Genomic DNA, 15,446 nt, shown 5'->3' with positions numbered 1-15,446 from the left:
TCTAGGCTGTTTGGCTTCCCTGCGAATGCCATTAGTCCCTGAACTAATGCAGAATTCTGCAATCTCCGACACATTTTAAGTGCAAATTGGGTGTGACAAAATAAAGCTGTGTATAAAATGCAGCAGATTGTAGGCATCTTCATCTTCAAATGAAGCTACAAGCTTACAGCTCGCTGCTGAGCATGGAAGTCTCACCACACTGCAATACTCCGCAGGCTCTAGCAGAGAATACCCGATAGCATTCAGCAACGTCAGGACTTTTCAGCTTATTTACCTGAAAAAACTGAGCTGATGAAGACTCGGACCAGGCTGGAGGGCTGGAAAGGAAGAGGAACCATCTTCCCACGGAGAAGATTCCAGCGTATATCTGGACTGAAGCTCATGCTGCTACCCAGACTCCCCGCGTCCTGTAGAGATGACTAACGGCAGTGAGCACGCGTCAGTGGTGCCTCTGACAGCTCAGCTCACCTCAGCACTCTTCACGGTGCTCCAGAAAGCTGATGGTTTCCTTTGTTTAAGGAAAGTCTGGTAAAATTTCAGCCACTTGGATGGGCTGGAGGAAATTGTTGACTGTGTCTGCACTGAGATGCAGTGGAACTTCGCTGCATCCTGGAGTGATCTATCTGTAGTTAAAGAGGACAACCATCTCTATAGCAACCAGTGTTTGTCRCCTGGGCACAGTCCCCAGGGCCTCCTCCTAAGGCACTGAATGTGCTCGCTATCAGGTGCTGTACACCTCAAGTCCCTTTGTTCACTGACCTTCTCTGTATTTCAGCATCAGGTAAGCTTACCAGTACTAGCATCATTTATGGTTCAGGCACGCTTAGCCATTAAAGTAGGTTTCTTAATATGCTGGGACCATGCCCATGCCCTGTCACCATTTGCCTTGTGTCAAGCGGTGCGAGAGTGAATTACTAAACTGTCTTAGTTAAAAATGTTCACAACAAATATTTCCTACTGCATGGGCTTGGCAAAATTGGGCTACTGTCAGTCATTTGTATTTTTATTATTTCTAGTTATTGATATAAGAAACCAACTTCAGATATCGTATGTTCTGGTGAGCAGGGAGTTTCAGTAGTTTGCAAATCAAAACAAACAAAACCAACCAACCAGCCAAATCTTTTCAAGGGACATTCTGGATTTCCTCAGGCTATAAAAACGTTCAAGCCTCTAAACATATCAGACCTGTTTTTCTGCATTCCGCATCTATATCCTGCCTGTACCCTAAAGCTCTCTAAGATAAAATCACTGTCTCACGCTGATTCTTCCTAAAAGGTTACGTTTGCAAGTGCTCTGAAAAATCTTTCAAATTCTCTTTAGGAACGTAAAGAAAACAGATAGGGGTCATGGTGGAAGATACTATAAACGGTACTTTGACGTGGGATAAAGTGTGAAAAAGGCAAATGCTAGTGCATGTGTGAAAGAGAGGCCAGGCTCCAAGATATTCATGAATGTCGATCTTAGCACTATCGACATCTCTGCTTTGTCGGAAATGTCATCACAGAGATGAAGTGAGTAGCAACTGTGAGTCACGATGGCAGAGCAGTCTCTGGTGGGATAGGAAATCAGTTTTCTCACCGTCTGTCTGCTTCACGCAGCCAGCGAGCCGTCATCCGCCACAGCTCACTCGCAGACTGCTGCCTTTACAGACCACATGAGGGCAGGATTAAATTCTTATCCGGGTGGTAGTTTTGCGGGTGGTCACTCAGTAAGGACCTCACTGTCGGAGTTTAACGAAATCCAAAACCCTTTAATTGGTTTTTATTTACAGTTTGCAGAAGCAGAGGCGGGTCACGCAGGGCACCCATGCACCCGACAAACGTGATGCTGAACATCAGAATCCCCAGTGTTAGAAGAATCAGGCAGGGTCAGCAAGGAGTGAATCCACAGCACGTGAGAAAAGCTAAATCCAAGGCCAAAGGAGAAACTGGTAGGAAGCAGCTGCTGATTTGCAGGCCCTTGCCCCCTCCTGAGACACATGATGTGGAAAATACTGAGCTGGACAAGTTTTCCCTCACTGAGCTTTTGCATTCTCCCAATACCTGGGGAAGTCCTCCTCTTTCCCTGGAAAGAAACTTTGAGGACCCACTGGTAACTCTGAGACAATAATCAAACTATCAAGGTGTAGAAATTCTTTCCTTTGATTGGCCCCCTGTTTATTTACTTCCCTTCATTTACTGCGAGGAATAATTTTAAGTTTTCTGCAGAATTATCCATGTTTTTTTCTCCAAACAGAATAAGGACTTTAGAGCTTTCCTTATCTGTGCAGCTGATCTGCGAAGATAAAATCTGTAGACGCTTTATATGGCTGGCTATGTGTCAAAGGAAAGGGAAACCTGTCAATCAACAAGAAATGCTGAGAGCAGCAACTGAAACACTTTGCTTTTTCCATCAGGCAACCAGGGCCTCTTTAAGGATTAAACCTATCGCTAAATTTAGGTACATCTCACTAGAGTTAGTATCAGGAGTTATCAGATCAGAACATCTTTGGAGGCAATGACGTCTGTCCCGTGGAAGTCTAAGCCCTGGCACGCTTCTCTCCTGCCCTGCGCTGTTGCAGAGCTTGGAGCTGGGAACATTTTGCACAGCCAGCACAGCATGGGACTCAGACGTTGTAGGATTTTTCAAAGCACTTGAAATACCTACTCTCATCTGCCTGCTTTTGTTTGCTATTCTCTCTAGGTCCTTAGCAAAATTTGTTCGTAACACTGAAGTGTATGTTATGGGAGAGAAGAATAGTTAAGCCATATTAACATCCTAATGCTTTTTTCTGGCATTTTTTTAAATGTGCAACAGGGCTTGCACTGACCTTCTTTTCCATTGGTCAGGTCATAGGGAGACTTTAAAACCCACACTCCAACATAACTTACATTCTCAACTGCTATGATAAATAGGGGAATACTAATAAACATTTTTAAAGAGTTCAATATTGGGGGGAGAGAAGTGACATCCTTAAGAAAATAAGCAGCCCTTTCCAGATCTTCATTTAATCAGCCAGAAGACTGACTGCACCGAGTTCTCCGTAGCATTCCCAGCTCTGTGCCATGGAAGCAAGTTATTCCATCCCTCCAGGAAATGCCCCTGGTATCACTATAATGAGCATTCTCATTCTGGCTGGAGCAGTCTTAAGAAGTGTATATGTAAGTAAGCATAAAGGGCTTCCCAGAGGCATAGAAGCAGCACTGTAGAACCCCGTGCCCCTGCAGCAATGGCTAAAATATGCTACTTTTGAAAGAACCATCTGAGATGAAGGAGGCCGGTCTGGAATGGTACCAAAGGCTACCAGAGCTGAGCCCTGAAAATTCAAGAAAGGTTCTGTATCTCTCACTATGAAATGCTTCACTAAATGAAAGTTGAGACTCCTTTCTGGCAGCTGTCTTCTCGATACTGATCATGTCCCAGAAAAGGTACTTTGAAGGTGAGCAAAGCTTTAGATATTAACATATCTCAGAATATTTGTCCCATCTGTTCTTAGTTAGCTGCTATGATCTGACTCAACCCAAAACACTTTGAAGAGTAAGGACTTGGGCACTCCGAAAACAGCAGCTGATAACAGTACCATGCTAAACAAATATTCAGGGTTCTCACACCTGTTCAAGGCATTTTGATTTTTTTGTTTTAAATAGAAAGATTGAAATTCCATATAAATGCACTAGAATTTTGTGTATGTGTGTGTAGATACCTGTCCCAGGTGAATGCTTTCCTTTATCTTACAGTGACAAAAGGAAAGACAGAGTTGACTGGTATAAACATCAAATGAGAATATTTTGGAAGTTTAGTATTCCTATTTCTCTCCCTGAAATCTCAGAAAATCTGCTTAGACTACAACACTACAAATACAACAACAGCAATGGACCTTTTCCCATGTTATTTCCAATTATAACATACTCAGAAATGCACTTAGAACATATCGAAGTCTGCTGTCTGCCTCCAATTAGAATCAACTTGTCATCAGATCAAGGGACAAGCGACTTTAAGTAGATCAAGGAGCGTGTGGTTCCTGAGACTGGCGAAAGTAAGAGAAACACGCTTATTTGCTCAAGTGCCATTGAACAATCAGTCACTTCACAATTTTTATTTTTTTTGAGGGCTTTCATAAAACAAAATTCCCCTTAAACCAGACATCTCATAAAACATGAATTACAGTCTTGTGCATGCTAGTGATACATCAGGTTTCTGCAAAACCAGGTAGAATTCCTGTTTTCTACCAAAGGGGAGGGAGAGTCACAAAGTTAAGGCACTTTCAAAACCAAAGTCCACAGTTAATCTGACCTCCTGTACTGGCTTTCATCTGGTTGTATATAAGAATCTTTAGGTTACGGGTAGTCCTTCGTTAAATTAACCATTGTAGTTTCAACTTTGCAACAGGGACAAAAATGGGGGGAGTTCTTACAGTCCTCCAATTTATATTCCCAGTTTCAAGCCCCTCACTTACCACCACTTCCAAATTCAAGATGACAGCAAAAAACCCCCAACAAAACAATAAAACTTATCGTTGGGGATGGCAACATGCTGCTTAACTGAAAGCCCAAAGCTCCATCCCCAGGCATGTTGTTTCCACAGCAATGATCTCAGCTCTTGGTGATGAAAAAAACTCAGAACAAATTCAGGTCTTTAGGGCACAGTGCTCCGGATGATGCTTTTAAGAACAAAATCAGTTATAAGAACAGTTTGAAACTAGTCTAAAAGCCAGTATTCACTAAGCCGAACATGAAGGAATCAGACTCCTCCCTGAGCCATGCAAGACATTTGATATTCTCCTTCACTCACGGGGCACAAGCTCCTCCCACAGGTCAGTAGTTTGACTAAAAGGGACCTACAAAGGATACTCAATTTCTTCAGCTGGTGTTCTCTTAACAGTCCTTTAAAGTGATTTTAATCCATTTGTTGTGAAATCCCCTTTCTCAGCCTTTAAATGTTAGTTTAAAAATACGGGAAATACTCCTTTCTGTACGTAAGGGAAAGAGTTGAGGCTGACCTCCAGCACAAGCCAGCATGTAGCTGTGGGCTTAGGACCTTATTTAGAAGTATCCAATTCTGTGTACAAAGATGCAAAGCTTTTTAAAAAAGCCAGTTTCAGGTCCATTAATTTGGTGCCCTGACAATTACAAATAAATAGTAATAAATACTCGTTTACACTTACACACCCTTCATGTGTCCCACAGGATTATAAACAGACCAGAACCATGCTTCTTCCTCAGTTAAATACAATGAGGTTTGAGGTGGGACACACAATTGCTAACAATGTGCAGCAACACTACACAACAGTTTAGAATAATAACAGTACCAATACATACCACTTAGAGCATTTTGCAGCTTCAAATCCCTTGCAAACAAAGACTTAGCTAAGAAAGAGATAATGTTATATCCATTAAGAATCAGAGGGAATTTAGATGAAAAAAATGTAATTACCCAAAGTGGAATTTGGCCAAGACACCAGAGTTGATGTCCTTACTGCATATAAAATGTCACATTAACTGGAGATACTGCAGATGCAGGAGCTAAGAAAATTAGATCAGGTTCATATGAGACCATTTAATTTCCTTGAGTATGAAAATCCAATTTCCACATGGATTGTGTCCAAACAGTTTGCTGTTTTGGTAGACATCAAAAAGGTCAATGAAAACTCAAAGGAACCTATCCAGTTGCAGAACCACAAACCACTACCTCCATTCAAAAATTAATATAATGAAAGATTTTACATCAGTTGAAAATGCTGCATCGTAATTGCTGACAGTTTGGGAACTGGCACCCAAGTATCATCCTGGCACAAATCTACAAATCCCTGAAAATAAGCTCAGAATAGAGAGACAGAGACCAAGTAGCAAGAAGCAGCAAAGAGAGCACAGATGAAATTCAGGGACCCGCCTGGCAGTGTCCTGGCTTCCAACTCTTCTCTGAAGTCTCAGAAGGACTGGAGGTCACAGGTGGCTTTGAGATGCAGCTCTGGAAGCATTTTCTTGGCGTATTTACTGTGTGGTTGCTTCTTTTATTCAGCTTTTTTTGCTTTCCGTTTCCTTGTGCCTTCATTTAGCTCCTCCTTAGACTTTGCAGGAGGAGGAGGAGGAGGATGGGAAACATCATGGGAGGCCCCATGCTGGTCATGATGATGACTAGTGTGTCCACTAGAAACAGAGCCAAAGAAAACTGGGCAGATGAAGTCTTCAACAGGAGCAAAAGGTGAGGCATGAGAGTGAGTTGCCGTCATGAAAACCTGCCATGCAACAGTGGATACTTAAAGTTAATGATCACATACATCAGTGATGGAATACTAACTAACAGGAGCATCCCACTAACCACAGATAAGAGTCCCTATTGCTACATGACTTGAGGGTGTATTGCAAGGATCTTCCTCTGCCATACTGCCTACACGGTGGAGAATTCAGTCTATAATTTCTTGAACATATCTTTCCTGGTGTGTACAGGCAATGCCTTCAACAGTGACTTAGAAAGGTGACCAAAGCTAGGTGCAAGAATTAGTCCTAGTATTTCTTAACAGAAACCAGTGGGACTCATAGGTTGCTTTCTAATTGCCCTGCAGAATAGCTCATTTTCATCACTAACTTTCTTAAAAATAAGATTTTCAGTTTTTCACTTCTTTATGAACTTACTCATGCAGAAACTCTACATGGGCAAGAAAACACAGGCACCTACATGGAAGTTCTGGAAAGTCAGGAGGCACAGATCAGCAGAACCCATTAAACAGGGTAGAAAGCAGCATTCCAAAGTCAGCGTTTCAACTTAAACTAGTGAATTCCCTGAACTTGACTCTACATCCCTTTTCTTCTCTCGTTCTGCAGATTTTTTAGCAGCAAATCTGCTGTAAACTTACCTTGCAAACTATCATGAACATGGTGAAAAAGAAGATGAGGTTGGCTTCAGAGATGGGGAGCCAGCGTGTTTGTTGCAGAGTGAAGAGGAGTGTGCCGTACAGACTAGCCTTTGTAGGGCTAGAAGAGAAATAAGCAAGTTGTCTAGAAGGTTTGCATAGTCTGTATCCGGTCCTGAATGGTTCTTTAAATTCTATTTTCAGTCTGACAGAGGATTTACAGTCTAGCTACTTACAAGGACATATGAAGAATTTCATTTGTTTCTGGCTTCCAGACCCCGCGCAACAGTTGCTCAAAGTTAGACATCAAAGCAACACCAGAACCTGCAAAACAGTAAAAGTGAACAAATAAAACCGCCACAGCAGAAAAGAGCTTTGCTCTCTCTTCCAGATCCCCAAAGAGTAAGGATAACCTAAGAGGAACAAAAAGATCATAACTTTCTTCCCAAACTTAGAAGCTGTTACCCTAAAGTACCAGCTGACCACATCCATTAACTGGCTTATCAGTCAGCACCGAGTGATGTGTTCACCTTAGCTTCACTCACAGATTCTCCCATCCCTCCCCACAGAGGCTGAGCATGTCCCTGCTGCGTTAGAGTATCTCACGTTTCACCTTTGACCCATCCAGTAGCCATCATAACGAACCACCCGTGGTGGTGAGCGTGGTGGACCCCAGCAACAATTTTGCGAACTCTGACCACCTCCTTCATTGCCACAAAGACGAGCTTCAGAGGCAGAAAGCTAACACACTTGTAGAAGAGGTCCATGGGACAGAAGAATATCAAATACCTGGAACAAAACCACAAAGAGTTCAGGGACCCATTTGTCCTCATTTGGGATGTACAGACAGGATTAAGAATGCTGTGTTGTTAGCCTGAATTATGTCAGGGAATAGGAAATGCTGGTTCTATCGCACAAAAGCACATAGATCCCCTATGCACTGAGGAAATTAAACCTTTGAGAAACCATGGTTAATYTGTGCACATTTCACTAACGTGACCAAAAATGACCCCCAAACTTCATTGCCTGCCACTCTTCTATTCTATGTGGTGTCAGTGCAGCGCATGCTGCTTTTGCGGTTTGGCCACAGTTCAGCTGTGGCAGCTATGAATAGAAATGCCCTGCAGCTGGACTGTCTCCAGCCCATATAATCAAAACTTTAGACAACTGGTCAGACAAACTGGAAACCAGACCTAGGAATACAAAAGACCCGAAGACTACTTCACACTACTTCTTTCCCCCAGTTATTCCAAACAAGACAATACACGTGTGTCACACAAACAGAATCCCTCTCTTCACACAGGATCATTTCATACACAGCCCGCAGTGTCTTATGCTTAATTAGTGAGATGAAGTGTAAAAGACTTACCAGACTGCTGTGGCCAGGACAACACTGGAGTTATTACTGAAGTAATGAAGAGGTGATTCTCCAAGTAACAGATCAGCAAGTATGTAACTTCCAAAGCAGTGGAGCATAGCACAAAGCCAAGAGGCAAAAGGGCTTCTACGAGACATCTCCACAGCTCCTGTGAAGCAAATTCCAAATGAGAAGACACATTCCACAAATACACAGAAGCTCCAATACCCTCCAAGAGACTTTCCTTGCATTTTCTCCAACAAAAAAGCCAGAGAAAAGTGGTCGTAAAACAAAATACAAACATGTATTCTGTGAAACCTGAACACGTACCAGATATTGTCAAGAAATGATACGTGATCATAGCTTACAGGCCCCCCATGAGATTTCATATGAACTGAGTCATTAAAAGTTTATGAGTTGGCTAAGAGTTTATCTCCTATGGTCTTTGCTACTTCCTGCAAAGAGAAAGAACAAAAATTTCCCCTGAAATCAATGTCTTTTTACAGTCTAAAAATAAAATGCATACTAGTACCATTCTCTCCATTGCTTCAACCTAGGTGCCCTCTAGAATTCATGAACAATCTGTTCAGCTCTTTCATTCATAAGATAACCTGTAAAAATAGAACAGTAATTCTTAATCTTTTATTTAAGAGAAGGGGATCTGAGGATTCTTTCCTGCCCCTGTTCTAATTTGCAAATGCCCTATAAGTTTAGAAAATAGAACTACATATTAAAGCAGTGTTACGATTTGGTAGTACATTATGGTCTCCCATAGCCTTCTACTGTGTTGGGTGTTTTTTGGGTTTTTTTGATCCCTCTAGCCATTTTCATCCATTGCTATGCTTCTTCAGGGAAGTCTCTCAAGCATATTGATTCCGTAAGATTCTTTCATCACCTTAAGCTGATTCCAGAGTCCTTCGTGCAGGGTTTCAGTCACCATACTTGTTCAGTAAGCCAGTAACAGGCAGCCAAAGGACAGAATGCTAAAACGTTATGTTAACATTACTAACAGTGGCCTACCTTAAATAACAGTAAGTGAATCAGCATATGCTAAAACTATGACTCTTCCATCATAGAAAGAAAATTCTATTCTCAAAGACATTCAAACCAGCTGAAAACATAGTGGAAGTGAGACCGCTACAACAGCCATTATATGAAGCTGATTCTACAGGAACCTGAAATTTAGCTTGGTGCTTAAATTTAGTAAAACTTGTTTTTCTTTTGTTCCATAAAGCCATGCTGTCTCCAAGGAGGAGACACAACATTACTGTCCTGACCCTGATCTTAAGTATAGGAGCTGTGGGATGAAGCAGTCTAATAATCGAGTGAAAGGACACCCAGCCTTATGCAGTCCAAATGGATTATTGCCCTTACATGTTTTTAAAGGTATTTTCATAAGGGTTGCCTGTTAACTGTTCAATTTAGGACTTAATGCTGGGAGACAGCTGCAGGCGATCAAACCTTGAAAACCCAGCCATTCTGTTTCCACGGGATTTAAATAAAACAGCACATAGCTTGTGCAGCACAGCGATCTGAAAGCTGCAGAACTGGAGGATCTCAAAGTCATACCAAAGGGGATTTTTTTCCCCCCTTCATTCACTGGGTAGTTACACTGAAACTGTTCAAAACAGAGCATGAGGAATGTGCGTGGTATCAGAAATACAATAAAGACAGCACGCAGAAGAGACCGAGGCACAGTCAGACTGCAAAACATAGGTGCAGGTCTACAGACCTTTACCAGAGAGGTCCGAGAGGACAAGGCAGCAGGGTCAGTTAGGGTGTCTGAGAACGGACCACGAGGTGGGAAAAGGCGAGATCTTGCTCCCAGCCCTTTGAAGAGACTCGTGAGGGGGGTATTGCCTCAAAAGCAGAAAAGCCAAGCAGCCGCGCAGAAACTAACGCCTAGTCTGGGGCCAGCCGCGAAGCAGTGACTGGACCCGGACAGCCCAGCGCGGTGGGAAGCAGATTTTAGGCAAAACCCACGGTTACTTTCTCAAAACCAGCGCCGCCAGCTCCTCCCTCTCCCTGCCGTATCCCCGGGCGCGTGTCAGCAGCGCTGGCTCCGGCCGGGCGAGGCAGCGAGGGGCACGAAGGCGCCGGTCGGCTTGGCTGTTCGCGCACCAAGCGTCTCGGGTTGACGCCTGGGGAAGCATCACCGACCAGCGCCGGCCCTTGCTGCGGCGCGGCGCGGCCCCCGGGCCTGACTGACGGCGCTATTTCTGCGCGGCCGCCGGCTCGGCCGCCTTATATAGGCACGGGCCGGCGCGGCGGCGGCCCGAGCCCCGCACTGACCTGGCTCGTACTTGAGGTAGAGGACGGAGACGATGAAGTAGGCGAGGTCGAAGAGCGGGAAGACGGGGAGGGCGGCGAAGGCGGCCGCCAGCTCCCCGAGCTGCAGGGCCCCCGCCAGCTCCATGGCGCCCGAGCAGCGGCGGCAGCGCCGGCCGCTCTGCGCCGCTCCGCTCCGCCTCCGCGCTTTCCGCTTCCGGCGCCGCCGCGATGATCGGGGACCTGCTGCTCTGCGGGTAAGCGGGGAAGGGGCCCGGGGCGGCAGGGGCGGCGCTGCCGCGCGGCCTCACGCGCTCTCTGTCTCTCCGCAGGACGCTGCTGATGAACGCCGGCGCCGTGCTGAACTTYAGGCTGTGAGTGGAGGGGGAACCGCCGCACCCCCTGTTACCATGGCAACCGCTGCGCGCGCGGGGGGGGTCCCTCGCCCTGGTTGCTGTGGAAACGCCTTTCGAGAGGGGGAAATCCCTCGCACTGGTTGCTATAGAAACCCCTGGGGGGGGCTCCCGCGCGCTGGTTGCTATAGCAACTCCCGCTCTCGGGGTGGAAGGGTGCGCTCCCCGCCCTGATGCCGCCTCAGGGGAGCGGCCATGTTCCTCCTCGCCGCCGGCACGTCCCCCCGCCTCCCTCCCTCCCTCCCGCCCGGCGCCGTGCGGTAACCGCCGTGTCGCCGTCCCGCAGGAGGAAGAAAGAAACGGAGGGCTTCGGCGAGGAGTCCAGGGAGCCGACGACTGGTAACCGACCTGGGGGCGCGGGTGCCGGCGCTGCGTGACCGCGAGTGCCGCGCTGTTACTCACAGAGCGCTTCTCGCCTCAAAATTATATAGATACATACAGGAAGGGGCGTTTTCTGCAGAAAATTCTCGGTTAAAGCATTTTCAAGGCACCAAAGTACAAGTTTGCCCTGTTCAAACATGAATTGCCCTGTGGCTGAAACAACTGATTTACTAAATTGCAACTTAAAATTTGACTCGATGATGATATTAACATTTAGCCGCCACAGTGGAAACTGTTAATCCCAAATCTATGACTCAAGAAGAAACAAAAAAGTGTATATTTCTTTTTGCATTCTTGAACTTAGGTGCCTGTGCTGCAGAGGTAATACTGTGCTTGCAACATGATTTCCATATTAGTGTTTATGCACCCACATTGCTCCTTTGTATCTCTTACTGCTGTAACGATTAAAGCGACAGGAAAGCTGCAGACTACCACAGAGGGCTGTCCTTTTTCTAATACTACAGTGACCTCTTTTTATCACTTATTTTCCCAGAAGTTCATGGTAGGGATGTACTGAATGTAGTATGGATCATTGCTACCTAAAATTTCAGTTTTCTTTTTTTGTTCTCTGACCTCTTTGTTTTTTTCTTCTGTGTTAAACTGAGAGTTGCTTGTGTTTTTCAAGCAGTGTTGAAAATGTGAATTATCGACGTGCAAGGCATTTTTCACATCAAAAGTTTCTTCTCCTGATTTTCAGGTGACAATATCAGAGAGTTCTTGCTGAGTCTCAGATATTTTCGAATCTTCATTGCCTTGTGGAACGTCTTCATGATGTTCTGCATGATTGTGTAAGTAGAGTTGTGCAGCATCTTGTCATTTGTTTATTCAAAGTTATATGCTTTGGGGGGGGGGAGAGTTGTGACTGTCTTTCTTTTCTGATCTTTCTCTCTCTCTTGCTCTCGCTCTCTCTCCACTTGTTCCTTAGCTGCTTTTCATTTTACTTATGTCTACTTTGATCTTCAAAGACTTGTTGGCTGACCTCGCAATTTTTTGCTAATGCATTCAGCCTATAGTACACAAAAATCTTCTCTCTGCTGGTCTGTAATTCATTTAGTCTTAGTTATAGGGTTCCTTATTGTGTGCTGCTTAGATACATTGTCATTTGGTTCAGCATTTCGGTGTAAGTTTTGCCATGTTTTTAATTTGGGGGGGGGGGGAACGACTCCCAAGTAGTAGAATGGAATCGGCTTTGCAATAGTCTCTGGAAACCATAGATTTAAGTCCTGATAGGCAGTCTAGCAAATATCCTCTCTTTTCCACTTACGTAGCTATATGTTCTGATGTATGGGAGAGCAGAACTGGTGCCCAGATGTCTGCTAGTGTTTCACCCAGTTGGAATGGCATTGCCATGACTATTAATGGTTGTACTCAATTCTCATCTGCTTTTTTCTGTTGCATCCATTAGGTTATTTGGATCTTGAAAATCATCCACAAACATGTCTGTTAACTTGGAAGAGACTTTTGGCTGGAAACATAACTTTTCTATAAAGTAAAAGATCACAGTGCTTTCAAAATACTGCCCTGGAATTGTGGCTTGTTCTTCGGTGCAAGCTCTAAAATGCTAAAGGGAAAGGACACGTTCATCCTCTTCAGCCAGCTGTATAATTATATGGCTTATGCTGGTTTGCTTGCTGCCTGGGGAAGTAAGCCTTTAGGCTCCTAAACCAAAATCTTCAAAGTAAAATCATTTCAACATTACTGAAAGGAAGAGAACTTTAAATTGTTTTGCTAGGCTTAGAGTGCGGTGCTTAGTATTCAGTGTAGAATTGCAGCACGACAGAAGACCACAAACTTAAAACTGTGCATTGTTAGTCATTCCCCGCTCTTGATGTGTCTGCTAATGTCATGATTGTCTAGGTTACTTGAAATCTCACTTCTTCATTCTCACTTTTATAAACTTGAGCAAAGTATTATACTGTTTTAAGTTTGAAAACAAATTCCATTTTTTCTTCACTATTCCATTTAGTTTGTTGAAGAAATATACAAAGATGATGAAAAAATGTGATTCTCTTTTTATTACTGTTTTTTCTCCAACAAAATGTTTTTTTAAATTAAAATTTCAAAGATGGTGTTTTTTCCTAAACAAAATGTGGGGGGGGGGGTTGAATAGAAAAATTGCAAAAATTGTTCTATATGCCAACCCTAAGGAATAGTTGTGGAATCATTTTGTCTTTGACTGAATATAGACACTCTATTCATGAGTAAAAATGTATTTGATGTCCATGTTCATTCTGTTGCATGAGAAATCAATTCAGTATTAATGTTCCTGAGAAATTTTAACTAGTCTGTCTATTAATTGTGACTGGCTTTTGGGGTGTTTTTTTTATTTATGTTGTTAGCCTCTTTGGCCCGTAACTTTCCTCCAGCATCACCAAAATAATTTGAGCGAATGCAGTGCTGATTATCTTTTAAAACGAAGCGTAAACTATTAGTGAAACTTCCTCAGCCTCAATTTCTTCAGCTGTGTAACTGTGGAGAAGAAAGAGGCCTCAAGATTTTAACCTGAGACTTGGGTTTTAACCAGTACCTTGAATTTTATCTGGATGCAACCAAGTAGTCAGCACACAGGTGTCATGTACTCACAGCAGTTCACTCCAGTTACACTTTTTTGTATTACCTGAAGTGTTCCCTTTTGGGGAAGGATAGTCTGAGGGAAGATGCCTTGCAGTAATGAACATAGAAGAATATATGGAGAAAAGGATTCTTCAAGAGAGGTTTGTACTGCACAAACATTTACAATCTTCGGCTAAATTATAGGAGATGTCTTGTGTGCAATTTTTGTATTTTATATTTTAACCCTTTTCTAATGTATTTTTAATGAGCAAAAAAGAGTAATGTGCTGCCCTTGTCGTGGTATCTGTGAGATGGCATCCAAACAAATCCACTGCTTTATATAATCCTTGGAAAGCATTTTCTCCCTAACATTCATTAAGCTGAGTCTTCCTCAGTGAAATTTAAATGGTAGGGAGTATAAGAAGTTTTTATCAGATTTATCCCTAAGCCACTAGAGGGCCCTTATAGTCAGCAGAGAAGCAGTCGGGTCTCATTTTCAGACCTGCTGGCTTTTAATTCTTACTCAGAAAAATGGTTGATTGCAGAACTTACATTCCGCTGAGCGACACTTTGAATGTGGTGAATGCAGGGAATGCAAGATGATCAAACTCTACTGGTAATGAAACATGGACAATTTTATAGCTCCAAACAGATAATGCAGATTATATTGAGTGCTGTCACCTCAAGATTTTAATTGTTAAAAGAACAGAAGTTCAAAGGTAGTTGTTCTCCTCCTATCCAACTGCTTTAGAAATGACTAGTTAGTTTGGAACTGCTCTTAAATGCTATGGAAGGGCTCACTGCTTACCAAGTGTCACATGGGATGTCTTTCAGTATAAGATTTTGTACATTTGCTTTTGTACTGAGTCCAGTTTTGTATGATAAGCTGCTGAAAACCTGACTTTCTTTTTACTTGTGCTTTCTTCGGAATCAAGGAGAGACAGTAGAAGTGACAAGTTAAATTCATCTTTGAAAACAACTGTATTTGTTCAGATTTTAAAGGCTTAGCTCTTTCCAGCTAACAATTGGAAGTTTACCTATGCATAGTTTGTATGTAATGGAAGAGTTGCCTCACACATTGTTTTGAAAATAATGAAAATCTGAAGTTTCTCTACTAGGCAAAAACTTTTCTTAATCTTTTGCAAGTTTGGAACTGGAAACCATTTCTTTCAGAACATACTTGACTTTTCCCAATGCAAAAGAGCATATCACCCTCCTGCAAACATAAAATAAGGCCTCAAAATCAAAACGGAGTTTGCACACATGGTTGCATTGCATCTTTAATAGCTGAATAATAGCCATGTGAACAGCTGCTAAGAGAGCATGGGTGAGAAAAGCAGTAAATGCATTTTCTTTCAATGGTACATTCCAGAACAGGAAGTATTTTATTTCCCTCTTCCCCTTGGACCCAAGATGCATACAGATGACCAGTAGCTGCTGAGAGTGTATTTTCTCCGATACCCAACACTGATTTTTGGGCTACATTTCCTAAGGTTAATGCTCCAAGCATACCTGGATGTCCTAAGTACTTTGGGTATTTACTCATTTCTCCTGTCTCTAAAAGGCGCCTTCACCAGACGTGACTCCTAGCGGTGCTGACAGATCGGGGACTGCTAAAACCTTTGCAAATAAACGCCTTGGCGGC

The 15,446-nt window shown here is 43.3% G+C and overlaps 3 protein-coding genes and 1 long non-coding RNA gene across 15 annotated transcripts in view; 2 read left to right on the top strand and 2 right to left on the bottom strand.

Moving 5' to 3' along the window:
* Positions 1–404, bottom strand: part of NWD1 (NACHT and WD repeat domain containing 1) — a 16,362-nt gene extending 15,958 nt beyond the window's left edge. For 4 of the 6 annotated variants that reach the window (XM_026067079.1, XM_026067080.1, XM_026067084.1 and 1 more), the window contains exon 1: positions 275–404. In XM_026067079.1, the coding sequence (XP_025922864.1) occupies positions 275–383 (109 nt within the window). In that variant the 5' untranslated portion in view covers positions 384–404. The remainder of the gene's footprint in view (positions 1–274) is intronic. The other 2 variants (XM_026067082.1, XM_026067081.1) reach the window with 2 other exon arrangements.
* LOC112966712 overlaps positions 1–7,797 on the top strand; it is a 23,233-nt gene extending 15,436 nt beyond the window's left edge. For all 4 annotated transcript variants that reach the window (XR_003253714.1, XR_003253713.1, XR_003253715.1 and 1 more), the window contains 2 exons: positions 6,035–6,180; positions 6,801–7,797. This is a non-coding gene — a long non-coding RNA (uncharacterized LOC112966712). The remainder of the gene's footprint in view (positions 1–6,034; positions 6,181–6,800) is intronic.
* Positions 4,044–10,675, bottom strand: TMEM38A (transmembrane protein 38A). Of its 4 annotated transcripts, none has more exons than XM_026067088.1 (7): positions 10,490–10,576; positions 8,719–8,797; positions 8,199–8,355; positions 7,443–7,618; positions 7,066–7,153; positions 6,833–6,950; positions 4,044–6,214 (listed from the first exon to the last, which is right to left on the bottom strand). In XM_026067088.1, the coding sequence occupies exons 3-7, from the start codon at positions 8,342–8,344 to the stop codon at positions 5,990–5,992; spliced, it is 753 nt and encodes a 250-aa protein (XP_025922873.1). In that variant the 5' UTR covers positions 8,345–8,355; positions 8,719–8,797; positions 10,490–10,576; the 3' UTR covers positions 4,044–5,989. The 4 variants fall into 4 exon arrangements, with proteins under 4 accessions (XP_025922873.1, XP_025922872.1, XP_025922871.1 ...); XM_026067087.1 differs by having other exon boundaries at positions 10,479–10,566; XM_026067086.1 differs by lacking the exon at positions 8,719–8,797 and having other exon boundaries at positions 10,479–10,675.
* SMIM7 (small integral membrane protein 7) lies at positions 10,652–15,446 on the top strand. The gene is made up of 5 exons (XM_026067089.1): positions 10,652–10,711; positions 10,787–10,828; positions 11,154–11,206; positions 11,946–12,036; positions 12,654–15,446. The coding sequence occupies exons 1-5, from the start codon at positions 10,686–10,688 to the stop codon at positions 12,667–12,669; spliced, it is 228 nt and encodes a 75-aa protein (XP_025922874.1). The 5' UTR covers positions 10,652–10,685; the 3' UTR covers positions 12,670–15,446.

The sequence above is a fragment of the Apteryx rowi genome, unplaced genomic scaffold (assembly GCF_003343035.1).
Source record: "Apteryx rowi isolate R43461 unplaced genomic scaffold, aptRow1 scaffold_254, whole genome shotgun sequence".
NCBI lineage: Eukaryota > Metazoa > Chordata > Aves > Apterygiformes > Apterygidae > Apteryx > Apteryx rowi.
This window is presented reverse-complemented; position numbering and strand designations above follow the sequence as displayed.

What these genes read in the sequence shown, in the direction of transcription:
- TMEM38A (XM_026067085.1), bottom strand. Translation starts at nt 8,575, where the DNA reads ATGAAATCTCATGGGGGGCCTGTAAGCTATGATCACGTATCATTTCTT. An exon ending in GTCCTGGCCACAGCAGTCTG is followed by an intron (nt 7,619 to 8,198) that starts GTAAGTCTTTTA and finishes GTTTTGTTCCAG; the next exon opens with GTATTTGATATTCTTCTGTC. An exon ending in GGCTACTGGATGGGTCAAAG is followed by an intron (nt 7,154 to 7,442) that starts GTGAAACGTGAG and finishes ACTGTTTTGCAG; the next exon opens with GTTCTGGTGTTGCTTTGATG.